The following is a 14,136-nucleotide window of genomic DNA, read 5'->3' as shown; positions in this document are numbered from 1 at the left end:
CTGCGAGGGCTGCTTTCTGCTGCGGCGTGCATGCACGTCCGTGGACGTCATTTGATTTGAATGGCCTGAAGGGGGAGTGTGTGCACGCACGCGCGCGCGCGTGTGTGTGCGTGCGCGCGCACACACACTCCCCCCTGTGCAACAACAACCACATCCTCATCATCTTCATCATCCTCATCACCCCACTCCAGACATTGAGGCGAAAGAGCTAGAGAGGAAGAGGAGGAATTCTCCGATGCTCTATGTTGACTTTATCAACAAGTTTTTTTTTTTTTTTTTTTTAATCGTTTTTTTTTAGTAGATTACAGAAAAATGGCTGACTGGATGACTTTGAAGTCGTGTTGGAGGGTTGTTATCATAGTTTAAATTTAGGTTTTTTTCTTGTTAGTTTAACTTTTTTGGTCATTTTTTCTTGTTAATACATGAGTTCCGGTGTGAGGGGATTTTTTGAGGCGAAGAAGGGAGGAGGTGAAGAGAAAAGAGAGAGAAGAAGAGGAAGGGGGGTTTAGATCACGCTTTTCTTTCCCTGAGAAAATTGCCTTGGCGAGAAAGAGGAGTTGAGCTAATTGTAGCCTAATCCCCGGCCCAGAGGCGCTCGGGCAGCCCGCAGCTACATTCTTCTTTTTTCTTCTTCTTTTCCTCCATCAACCCTTTCTCCTTCTTCGGGATTATTCTTCTCCGGCTCCTAATAAACGACGGGAAGACTTTAATTTGAAGGAGGAGGGGGGAAAAGGAAGGAAGATCATCTCATCGATGTTCAAGGTAAGTAAGGACGCCTCCTGTGTGCGTGCTTCTTTTTTCCTATCTTTCTCGCACGCTTGACAAACAGGGGTCGAAGCGACCGTGAACGCAACACACTTTTGCATTCTTACGTCCGGAAGATTTCGCTTCTTCCGGTGATCTTCCGAACCGGACCGGAAAACGAATATTTGAGTATTTTTGCTGGCTTGTCATATTCGCACACCGGACTCTCATCTGGACTTGCTGTCTACCATGTTCGAAACGGTAAATGCGATGGAAAACGTGGTATTTTTTTCCGCAAATATTAAGGTTTAATATAGCGATATGTTGGATATTTTATTTTTCTGCATGATCAATGGATTTTAATTCAATAGATTTTAAGGTTAAAGACCAAAGTTGGGGAAATCCAACCTAGACCTCATGTAGGGATGACCCGTAAATGCCTGCTGGATTTTTGTGCAAATTTTTGCAACGTTTTCATCGGACATCCTTCTAATTTGACTTGATTTCGTCACAATTATCACTTTGGCAATAACTGTCTTTAACCTTTATTTGGAAAAATTCGTTTATTTTTGGGAATACGGATAAAAATGTTACCTTTACACACCTGGCGTCCACGTTCCTGAACGCAACATTTGGGTCAAAATGAGTCGACTATGACAAGCAAATGGGGAAAACTATTCGTAAATAAATGTTTAGGTGTTAACGATTTAAAGATTGAAATCTTAAAATTATTTTGGTTGGTAATATATCAAGGGTCGATATAAAATATTGCTAATATAAAAATATGGAAAATGCCGATTGCAAGAAAACATGTAAATATGGATACCAGGTGTGAATAATTATTACGTATTTTTTTATTGGTTAAATTCTTCTTAATATATTTTAAATGAAAAAAGAGTCTGATCTACTAACTATAATCTTAAAATAAATGAAAATAAAAATACAGATTAAAGTTGATTTTCATTTTTAATTTGAAAGTACTTGACCCATTTCCTGCCATTGACAACAACAAACTTCCAATTCATTTGAATGGGAAAACTGCCATTGACGGTCAATGCACTTTGACAGCTTCTCCCATTCGACATAGATTGGACGTCTAATGCTGTCAAAGGAGGACAATACGTAAAAACAAGCGTTATGTGAAGGCTTAAGGGAACACCGAAGGACTCAAAAATGTCTTTCTTTTAATACAGTGGTAAAATTTGGCCATCCTATCCAAACAAAGATGGGTATTGTGCCATCCCCCCTAAAACTTCTCAAGTCTCCCTTTTCCCAGGATTTGGAACGTAATCCCTTCCTCATGTAATCGTATTAGAGAAACATGATACTCCAAGTGAGGCGGGCAGCACCCAAGGAAAAAGGGAAAAAACGCTTCACCGTTACTTGAGGCTAAAGAATTTTCTTTTCTAGCTTCTATGGTCTTCAAATTGTGCAATAACAAGCTGATCTATTGGTGTTGATTTAGCGATGGATGAAATTCAGTCCTTTTCAGAGTGGGCTCATTTAGCCTTCAAATGTGGCTTAAAACCTGCGGGGAAGAAACATGTCAGCCATTATGAAGTGACCATGATCCATGTGACCTTTTAGCCGCATGTGATCCTCCCGCTTTGAGATCACTTTGGCAGAACAAATCCTTAATTTGGGTTCTGACACTTGGAGCTTTAGAGTTGAGATGCTACACATTGGTTAAACAGGTTATCAATGTAGCATTTTACAATATTTTTTTTGTAAATATCAAGTTAAATAGCAAAATTCTGTGTTATAGTTTAGTCAATTTATGCTGTATGACAAAATGTCTTTTTCTGGCCAATTATAGCCAGCTGGTAAACATCACATGTGGTGTTAATTAGTAGTTTTTTGTTGTTTTTTACAAATGCAGAAATTAGAAAGAAATGCCATAAGTTTAAAACAATATTTAAAGGAGTAGGTATGTTAAAAAATAAATAAATTGATAGTCTTGAGAAACTTTTATAGAGAAAATTAACTTTACTTTATTTTGGAAGTGTGTCAGGGGAAGTTGTGAAAGTTCAACATGCAATACAAAGATTTACAAATTAATAAAATGTTAATTAAAACAACAATAAATGAGCTCTGGTAAAGAACAGACTTGTGCCTAAGCAACCAAACTCAAAGTCTGACCATTTTTTGGTAAAGTATGAAACAGGTATTTTTGTGGTTTAACAAAATTGCTGCAATATGAGTTAAACAGGCTAATCCGTTATAGTTATTGCAAAATTCAGTTTGTGACTTTTGACTTTGTTGCCTCAGAATTTAATGAACTTTTCAGTGTCATATTGCAAATATTATGCAAATTCGATCACGAAAATGTACGATTTTTTGGTATTTTGAACACGAAAAACAAAAACATAACTCACCCTTTACTTCTATTGCATATTTAATTTTTATTGAAAATGATAGATGTCCAATCCATCTAAACTACAAAGACCAGCTGTCTAAACTAACATTTCCCACCAGACGACCCAGTCCAAATTTGTCCAATTGCCACCCCTCCTTGTCAAAATAGATTGGACGTCTACCAACGGCAATAGCATTGAACATAAACATTCCCAGACACTTTTCCCAGTCTAGTCTCCTCAATGATATGAATTGACTTGGCAGATGGGTGGGGTCAACACAAGATACGATACAAATAAAAAAGTGCATCCGTTAACAGTACATATGAAACATAAACTGAAAAAAGGACTAAAGTATTAACATACTCATCACTCATCATTAAAGTAAAAAGTATAAAGTACAAAATCAAGTAAAAAAGAATGTATTAAGAAATATTAAAAATATCATTTAAAAAACAAAGAGGGGCTATAAAAAACACAAAAAACAAATGAGTGGACAGAGCTACTACCACTGGCTTTCATGTGATGGCGCCATCTTGGGGAAAAAAACATTAATTGGACAACGTCGGCCTAACCAGCCTGATGTGGCCCGCGGGCCGTAGTTTGCCCATATCTGGTTTAGCGCTGTCACTGGCAGCCGCATTTAAGCCACACAAAGCTTTAAACAACAACACAATCGCGCTCTACTCCCTCATTTTTTTGTCCAAGTCTACGACTCACCCCCCCCCCCCTTTTACTCCCACACTGGTGTGTCTGGGTACATCACATCTCTCCCATAATGCGACCTTTAATTAGAATATTGCAGCAGCAGTTTGTTTTATTCCCCTAGAGGCTGACACCTAGCATCCCTCCCTCCACTCTTTTTGTCCCCCCACCCCCCCAACCCACCATCCCATATTTCTCTCACTCTCTCTTGTCTATCCTGTCTGTCGTTTTTTCTCTCTCTCTCTCTCTAATAAGCATCCTCCTCCTATCCTCGCCCGCGGTCCTGAGCCAAAAGATGCAAACATACTTAATTAGAGGCGGTGTAGTAATACGCGGGTGAGGGGGACTCGACCAAGGCAGTCATGGAAGCCATCTGATCGGGAAGGATCGGGTTTTTTTAGGGGGGTTTTCTCTCTACTCCCCGTAATTCCTCCATCTCGCTTTTTCTCTACTTCAGGACATTTTCTTTTTCTTCCCTCCGCCAATGGCTTTTTTGTACACTTGCTTCCAGGAGGGGCGAAGCATGTCGCGGCTGTCTCTGACCCGGTCCCCGGTATCCCCGCTGGCCGCCCAGGGTATCCCACTACCGGCTCAGCTCACCAAAGCCAACGCGCCCGTGCATATTGATGTTGGGGGGCATATGTATACCAGCAGCTTGGCTACGCTTACCAAGTACCCCGACTCAAGGTAAAGGAACTTTTTATATACTTGTATAAAGAGGAACTTGTTTTTTTGAGTTAGTCTGATTGTATTGTGCCTAAATAGTCAACAAAATGTTTTTTTTAATGTATTTTTTGTGGGAAAAAGGTTAGGCAAGTTAATTATTGTTTTTTGTTTTTACTCTAGTTTCTGGGTTATAAGTCGCACTTTTTCATAGTTTGGGTGGTTGTGATTTATCATATTTTTTGGACTATAAGTGTCATAATTAGACAAATAAATGCACGATAAAATGGAAAATGAAGTTGCAGTGGTGGATATAGAATTTTTGGGGGAATTTTATTTGGTATAATCTATAACAAAGAACAGAAATGGCAAGTTGAAAGTTATTTGAAATTTTAAAAAGTGGTGATAAAATAAGAATCATGGCAAGAACAGGCCACATTTATATATACATATATTTTAAAAATAAGTGTTTAATAAAATGTAAATAACATTTTCTTGGTAAGTAAGATTTTAGGCAATTCTACGGGTTCGCCATGGCAATATGGTGATAAGCTAAAGCCCCACCCACAAACAATGTCAAAGTGATCAACACACCCTTAAAGCACCCTCTTGCGGTATAATGTAAAATTATATAATAATGTGTGAATAATTTCACACTAGAGTATAAGTCGGCCAAACTCTTTAAAAAAAAAAAAAAAAAAAAACTGCGACTTATAGTCCGGATATACGGTATGTTTTGTTTTTTCATGCTCACAGCTGCAAGAAAACTTCGATCAGAAGTTTTTGTGTGTTATTTGGGTATAGTTATCTGAAGAACTGTTTATATGCTATGTTAAGAGACGCCTATTTAGCATTTTAGCATTCTTAGTATACTGCTTTTCTTGGTCTATCCTCACTTTAAATTCTCTAAAATTCTCGACAAAAATACGACTTCTATCCCAAGCAATATATATCGTGTATTTCTTGGTTACTGCGATTTATACACAGTAAAATTTGGCAAATAACCATCTTTTTGTATTAAATATTGTCAATTGTTCCTTATAACGATGTGATAATGGTTAATGTAGACATAAATACTAGCTGTTGATGATTGTTTGAATCCTATCATAATACTGTAGTCTTTTAACTACTCACTAATGTTATAAACAACAACAAAAGACTCCAAAGTGTAAAATATGGATGGAGTTATGTCTTATTCATATTACTACGAGAAGTACTTTGTTGTGGTCTACAACTCCTCACTAAGAACTGTAATACTTTAGCTTGTCCAATCACAAATAAGGATTACCAAAACATAAAGTAATTCAGTTCTACCCATTAAAAAAAAGCTTTAAACTTAGCTCATTGGATAAAAAGATGCAAAAATGCAATACTTTGCTTGTTTTTTTTCTTCCTAGTCTTTCTTGTCAGCCGTCAAAATCCCATGCGAGCCAAGGTAAACACACACCGGGCGGCTTGTTAGAAAATCTGCCAAATTGGCCACAGGAAACAATCCTCCTAATCCCCTGATAATAAAAGGCTTGATATGAACACAGTCCACTGACAGGAAATCCCCAGACAGCTCCTGATTTTTATTTTAAATGTGAAATAAAAGCTCATTTCAGACACGGATTGACGATCGGTTTTGTCATTCAACGTTTAAATCCCTTCGAGATGCTGATATATGGTGAATCTTTATTAAAATAAGAGAGTTCAGGACTGGTAGCTATCTGCCAAACTCGAGTCAATGTTTGCGAGTTTAAATATCTCAACACTGATCACTGAATTATTATTTTTTAAAATCTATCATCTTAAAAAATCGCAGTTCTACTCCTTAGCCACTTGGATTTTTCAATTATTATGTCTTTAAATTCGATCTATGATCTTAAAATATCGTAGTTCTACTTTTCAAGTATAGTAATATCTTAACATACGAGTGCCCCGACATACGAGTAGTTTGAGATACGAGTAAATGTCTATGAGCACTGGGCGGAGCATTGCATTTTTTCAGTGTTTTTTTTCCCCGTTAGTCAGTACGAATGGCGGAGAGATCGCTAATACGAGAGGACTATGTACTACTACTTGTTGCCAAGTGGTAGTGCGTTATCCTATTGTGAGGACATTTGTGTGCATCGTTTTCAGAATATTTTGAAGGGAATACAAAAGCAAACAACCCTTGATAGATTGTATCTGAAAGTCATGGTGGAGGCGGGGCCTATAGAGCTAACCTGGGAGAAGAAAGGTATCAAAATAAAAACAAAATTAGAATTAAGTTAAGTTATTCAACTGCAGTAAATAAAAAACACTACTCAAATGTAAGATAAAGCATTTATTTTTAAAGTTTTATTAATGTGAGCCCTATTGATGCCTCCTATATTCATTCATTCATTCGATTTCCTTAACCACTTATCCTCACAAGGATCGCGAGGCCTATTCCAACCAACTACAGACACCAGGCCATCCAATCGCACAGCACAAGGAGACTGACGACCATTCACACTCAGACCGAGGAGCAATTTAAAGTGTACATAGATTTTAATACACAAGATATTTTAGCATTTTTTTTACTGGATGAAAAGTCCTGAAATCTGATCATCAGTATCAGAAAAAAACTTAAAAATCAGCAATACATTTTAATACACAAAAAATATTTTAGCATTATTTTTTACTGTATCAGTATCAGAAAATACTTATCCAGAAGTAAAAAAAATCAGCATCAGGACATCAAATACTGCATGAATACTGCAGTTTTCAGCAGAATTTTATCATTTTCCCAACTTTTTCCAGTTTGGACATCAAACTTTCCCCCTTTTTTCCCCGTCATAAACAAACGCCGGCGTTTTTCCACTCTCTCAATACGACAGTTCCTTTAATCGGAAGCCTGAGATGTTCCAAAAGACGTTTTGACGGGCGAGCAAACAATAAAAAACACTTATGTCAGAGCCTTGTGGTAGTTTACAGGACTGAGGGGTGCAGATGTAAGTCTCAGTATTGCTTTTGAGTTCTTCTCCCACTCTCTCTCTCTCTTCTTCTTCTTCTTCACACGTGCTCGCTCGCCCCGTCTCTTTCAGTTTCTTTCTCACCCGGGATCACGTACACACGCATACGCTCGCTGTTGTCTCTCGCTTTTCCCAGCCTCCTCAGAGCGTACTTAGCCTGGGGGTCCTACTTTCCGCTAGAGCCAGTGGAAGAAGCCCCCCACATCACCACCACCATCTTGCCTCCCCCTTTTTGTGTGAATTAGGATAATGGCTGACAGCAGAAAGCAAAACAATTACACTGTGGCAAAGTCCGGAGAATGCCGTTCCATGTTTTTTGCTCATAGGCGACGGACGGACGGACGGTCCAGAAAAGAAAAGTCCTTTTTTTTTTTTAAAAGAGCATGGTTAAGGAAGCTCAAGTTGATGAGGACTTTTAATAGATTGCTTGTTAAATAATGTATCTGGCCAAGAGAAAGTTAGTCTAGTAACTAATGCGCGACTATCCGTCTTCTTCAGCGCTAGGCTGCCGGATTAAGGGACAGTGGCTATGAAACATTGATGGCGCACTCTGCGGAGCTTTTGCCAGAACAGAAGATGAGGAAATTAGAAATAAATGGTCCACATAGATGAGAAAGACGTTTGAATAGATACTTTTTACTTTACTTTTCGCTCATTGGATGCTATTGACTATGTTAGACGTCCAATGTATTTTGACTAAGAACAAATGGTTACAAATGGCCTAGTTTGAACAGTGGCCTCGCAGTTTTGGGGTCGAGGGTTCGATCCCAGGTCGGTTTATGCTGTGTGGAGTTTGTATCTTATCTCTGGGCTTGTGTGGGTTTTCTTTGGGTACTCCGGTTTTTTCACACACTCTAAAAATATGTATATTTGGTTCATTTAAGACTAGCTTGTCCTGAGCTATGATTGTGATTGGTTGTCTGTTTCCTTGTGCATTGTGATTGGATGGTCATTGGCTGAGGTGGTTGAGTGGGATAGGTTCCGGCACCCCCCTTGTGAGGTTGAGTGGTTAAAAAAAATGAGTGGTATTAGTGGTAGTAGTAGTATAATGAGTAATAAGAACAACATTTGGAACAAAAGTGGAACATATTTACTGTATTAGGTACATATTTATTGTTATTCACCGACTCAGGTAGTTGAGTGGGATAGGTTCCGGCACCCCCGTTGTGAGGATAAATGGTTCAAAAAATGTGTGGTAGTAGTGGTAGTAGTAGTATAATGAGTTAAGAACAACATTTGGAACAAAAATGGAACATATTTACTGTATTTTGTACATATATATTGTTATTAAAAACAACAATATAGTAAAAAAGTTATTTAGCTTTGATCGGAGTAAACTCAAAAGAACAAAATGTAATACTGCCATCACATACAAAAGTAGTCCTTCATTTTTATACATTTATACAATCAAATTTTAAACAATCAAATGTAAAATAGAATTTGGCCTTGTTTTTCTGACAATCAAGTATGATACCATTACTTTACTCTATTTATGTGAAGTAGTAATAATAATATTGCTATTTGTACTCACATTGTGTATTCTGCTTTATAAAAGTAATATAGAATTCACAGCATTACTGCTCATATGTTTTTCTTCATTAAAATATGCTTTAGGATTCAGCCCGACCGACTTATGACTTTAGGCTAAAAGGCCCCACTTTGTCCAATTCTTGATCTAAATAACAATGTGAATATGTTAAAAAGCTTGCCCTTAAAGTATCAGTAAGGAATAATTGGCTTTTTTTTTATTTTTGCTGTAGGTATCCCCTCCAGTAGTGATTTGTGATCTCTTTTTAAATCATCTGAATATACATACACAGTGAAAAAAAATCTTAATTTTCAAATGTATTTAACATTTTGTCGGATTTTGCACTTTTTGAATTGTAATATAACATATTTTTTAAATGAACTTGGATTACGATGCAGACACACTCAAAAAATAAGTTTAATCTAACCTTACACTAAACTTAATTCTAATTTTGTTTTACACTTTTATACCTTTCTTCTCCCGACTGGGTTGGCTCTGTTTGCCCCGCCTCCACCTTGACTTTCGCTCCCGATTGGCTATTTGCTTTTGTATTCCCTCCAAAATATTCTGAAAATGATGCACACAAATGTCCTCACAATAAGATAACGCACGACCACTTGCCAACAATAAGTACTATATACTCCTAGTACTAGCTACGCCATTCGCGCTGAGTGACGGGGGGAAAAAACACAGAAAAACATGCAACGCTCCGCTCAGTGCTCGTAGATATCTGTTATACACAAAAGAGATGCGGCAAAAAAGTGCACTAAAATCATAAACGGCCTCTCATATCTTGCTCAATTTGCTCGAAATTTTACTCTTATCTCGAATTACCGTATTTTCACGACTATGAGGCGCACTGCATTATAAGGCGCACCCTCAATGAATGACATTTTCCCATATATGAGGCGCACTGGATTATAAGGCGCACCCTCAATGAATGGCACATTTTATTTTTTCCATATATAAGGCGCACTGGATTATAAGGCGCCCTGTCCATTTTGGAGAAGATTTAACTTTTAAGTGCGACTTATAGTCGTGAAAATACAGTACGTTTTTTTTTTTAAAGGATTTTTTTTTTTATTCTGCGTGGAGACCACTATTGGTTGAAGTACTATTGTTCATCCAATATAATTTTTTGCATTTATCAGTGTCAGTACAGATTTTGTTGTTTTCCAGCCTTATTCTATTTCAAACGTGACTGTAGTAGCTAAATACCGTATTTTCCATATATAAGGCGCACCACATTATAAGGCGCACCCTCAATGAATGGCACATTTTATTTTTTTCCATATATAAGGCGCACTGGATTATAAGGTGCCCTGTCTATTTTGGTCTATTTAAGGGCGCCTTATAGTCGTGAAAATATGGTACTCTTATGTCGGGGTGCTCGTATGTCGAGGTACCACTATACTATGAAAAACCGGATCAAAATATGGATTTTTTGGGTTTTTTTTGAGTTCCAATCATTTTCATCCAAGCAGTCAGTGCATATGTAGCATACTACTTGTTAAACCTTCCATCCCATTGAACAGATTGGGTAACATGAAGGCCGCTAGAAAGGGAGAGGGTGAATTAAGTGAGTGGAATAGGGGGGGGGGGGGGGGGGGGGCAGTAAGAGGAGGTGGGGGAGGCGGATGGTGATGGTTGGGTGGGGGTTTTGGTGGGGTGGGGTGGGCAAAGAAAAAGAAAAACAGGCAGCATTTTAATTGCTTTTTTAAAAAGTCGAGATGAAAAACAGAGTTAGCCCGCAGGCGTATGGTGAAATTCTAGCTGGAAGAATTGCAAGACCATATGAGAAAGGAACACCTCGGGCTAAACAGGGAGATGAGTATTGGTTTTTTATAAAGCATTTTGCATCGATTTCCTGAGAGAAAAGCCAGAAAGTGAGACGGGAGGATGAAGAGCAAAAGAAAGAAGGAATAAAGGAAGGAAAGAAGGAAGAGGAAGGAAGAGTGAGAGTGAATGGAAGATTGTTAAGGTCATCTGACCTTTGATAAAAAAGTTGCCATTTAAATCAATAGCTTACAAGTCATGTTTTGTTGATATTTTCATTAGATTCCCTTGTTTCCTGCAATTTGATATTTTTATGTGGCGTCAGGGTCAACTTCTATTACAATTATCTTTTGTCACCCCAGTAGAGAAGTCGAGATGAAAGGGACGATCTCATTAAAAAGCCCCTTAGCGGTTTTAAAAACGCACAAAAAGACTAGCTAACAGCTTTTGTTGGACACCAAATGATGGAAACTGCCAATTGTCTTGCCAGTATATGCAGTCGTTTTTTTTCTATTGTACTAAAACAAAGCACATTTAGTGTGGCAATAACAAGATGAGGCATTAGGAAAAACAGCAGCCTCAAGCTTAACATGAGAAGTTGCTTTAATTATTGGAGGAAAAAGCATGTTAAATATTTGGCATAATTAAAGGTAGTGGCATTTAAGGGGGAACACCTTTATACTGGAATTTTGGCATTAAGATTTATGTGGAAAATACTTTAAGTTAGTCGTGGGACTATATATAAAATAGGGAAATAAAAATAAAGACTTTTTGTGGGAGGGAAATGGTAAAAATTAGTTCATGGATGTTTTTTTTTTTGTCGTTATATGGCTTTTTTGGTGGCTCAGAAGTGTTTTTTCATATCAATATTTTTAGAGCTGGGACTAATTATGAATTTATTTATTCTATTAGCAAAAAAAGTTGGAAGACTTTAATATACAAGTCTGGTCATAAGCTAAAATGCTAGAAACATGTAGAAAGGAAAAAGTTAGCGCTTACATTAAGATAAAAAAAAAAATGTAGGCCAATGTATTTTCGACCAAAACTGTTGAGATAAACCAAGGGGTCGGGAACCTTTTTGACAAAAAGAGCCATAAACAATTCATATTTTTAAACATTATTCCTTGAGAGAGTCATGCTCAGAATTTAAAAGTAAAAATAGATGAAAATGTGAGCATTTATTATTCGTTTTACCACTTTGAAAGTAAAAAAAAGTCTGAATTATTTTGAAAACATAATTTCACTGTCGCTAATCAATGAGAGAATGCATACAGAAGAGTCTAATGAAGAAAAATTATGATTTTAAAAAGGCGGAGAGCCATATACACTCATCAAAAGAGCCATATATGGCTCCCGAGCTATAGGTTCCCTACCCCTGAGATAAATGATAGTATTGTTGTCGATTTTTTTAATTATTATTTTTCATACCCTAGTTGACAATCAATACAATATATAAATGGATCATTACAAAATCACTTGTGAAATGAGTCTTGATCGACCATATACATCAAATTTGTAATCATATTTGTATCATATTTGTTTTGTGTGTGAATCGGCAGCACTTGGACACAGGCAATATTTAATATTTTAAATTAGGTTGAGAGACATCAGGGCAGTTTTGAATGAATGTTGGTGACAGGGTTATTTTTCATGCCTTAACAAACAACAAAAATTGCTCGACATTTTGCATACCAGACAATCACTCAATGTCATAAAAACTAAAATTTTGCAATTTATATCTCTAACTCTAAGCCAATGTTGAAAAACCTGTCAATACGTCAAAATGGTAGTAGTAATTTTAGTAAATATCATGATAGACTTAGTTATATTCACGCTTTTGTTCAATTTTGATAGCTTAGAAAACGTTCATATTTTGCGATAAAGCTGAAAACCAGGAAAAAATTGAACAAAAAAAAACAAACTCAGGACCTTTTGACATTCTTACCGATGTGCTAACTGCTTAGCACTCTGCTAACATCATTACCGCCAAGCCAATGTTGAAAAACCTGCCAATAAGTCGACATAGTTAAAACTGTATATAACTGTAATAACTATATTCCACTTTTGTTCAATTTAGCGATAAAGCTGAAAACCAGGAAAAAATTGAACAAAAAAACAAACTCCGGACTTTTTGACGTCCTTACCAACGTGCTAACTACTTAGCACTATGCTAACATCGCAAATGTAGCTATAAATATATTAAAAAATAGCTTAAAATTACCATTGTACATTAGTATGTGATCCCTGTCCATTTCTCGTTTGGGTTTCATTTTCCAGCCGTGTAACAGGTGGGATTAAAGCGGTGTAATGTCACATTCACGGCATTAATTTTTGTAAGTACGCACGGCGAGTGTGCAATCCGCCCACAGAAGGGACACTTCAAACGAGGCTGCGGTGGAGGAATGTTGCCTTAAGCGCCTTGTTTCAAACGGGCGCCAGCTCAACCAAAAAAAAAAAAAAAAAGCAAAAAAGCATTTCGGGCTAGCTGCTAATAGAATTGGAAAAATAAATAGAGGGTAATTGTTTCGTGCATTTGACTAGAGTTGGGCTCATTTTATTAAGTGTGTGTTTTTTATGCGTGTGCCCCCTTCTGTATTAATTTTGCAGAATTAGTCGGCTGTTCAATGGCACCGAGCCCATCGTGTTGGACAGCTTGAAGCAGCACTACTTCATAGATCGTGATGGCGAGATATTCCGCTACATCCTCAGCTTCCTTAGGACCAGCAAGTTGCTGCTTCCCGAAGATTTTAAGGTAAGTGTTGTCAAAAAACAAAAAAGCAACCCCAAAACAAAAAAGCAACCCCAAAACGAAATCCATTTATGTATTGAATGGATAAGGAACACAAAGCTACAAACTAGTTTTGGTTTTATTGTTTAAAAAATTCTTAGGATACCATGCAATTGGCTGGCCACTGATTCAGGGTGTCCCCCATGTATGCTCATAGTTGGCTGGGATAGGCTCCAGCACCCCTGCGACCCTTGTGAAGATTGGTTCATAAAATGGAGGAATAAAAACTTACATTGCATTTATGTACTATTTTAAAATGGCTTTCAATATGATAGACATAAAGTATCTTGAAGTTATTTTTAGTTTCTTTTTAGATTATTGTAGTTTGTTTTTACATTTATAGTTCATTTTTACATTATTTTAGTTTGCTTTTACATTTGTGGTTTGTTATTACAATATTTTAGTTTGTTTTTACATTATTTTAGTTTGTTTTTACATTATTTTAGTTTGTTTTTACATTTTTTTAGCTTGTTTTTACATTATTTTTAGTTTGTTTTTACATTTTTTAGTTTGTTTTTACATTTTTAGCTTGTTTTTGACATTTTCAGTTTGTTTTTGACATTTTTAGATTGTTTTTACCTTATTTTAGTTTGTTTTTAC

At 36.9% G+C, this 14,136-nt stretch overlaps 1 protein-coding gene across 3 annotated transcripts in view; it reads left to right on the top strand.

Annotated features, from left to right (window-relative positions):
- The window catches only part of kctd15b (potassium channel tetramerization domain containing 15b), a 30,053-nt gene continuing 15,917 nt past the window's right edge, over positions 1-14,136 (top strand). Inside the window, exons 1-3 of one of the 3 annotated variants that reach the window (XM_077713274.1) lie at positions 1-762; positions 4,315-4,490; positions 13,356-13,500. In XM_077713274.1, the coding sequence (XP_077569400.1) occupies positions 754-762; positions 4,315-4,490; positions 13,356-13,500 (330 nt within the window). In that variant the 5' untranslated portion in view covers positions 1-753. Of the gene's footprint in view, positions 763-828; positions 1,006-4,272; positions 4,491-13,355; positions 13,501-14,136 lie in introns of those variants that run through there. The other 2 variants (XM_077713273.1, XM_077713272.1) reach the window with 2 other exon arrangements.

The sequence above is a fragment of the Stigmatopora nigra genome, chromosome 3 (genome assembly GCF_051989575.1).
Source record: "Stigmatopora nigra isolate UIUO_SnigA chromosome 3, RoL_Snig_1.1, whole genome shotgun sequence".
Classification (NCBI taxonomy): Eukaryota; Metazoa; Chordata; class Actinopteri; order Syngnathiformes; family Syngnathidae; genus Stigmatopora; species Stigmatopora nigra.
Note: the sequence above shows the minus strand (reverse complement) of the source record. Positions and strands in the feature narration are given on the sequence as shown.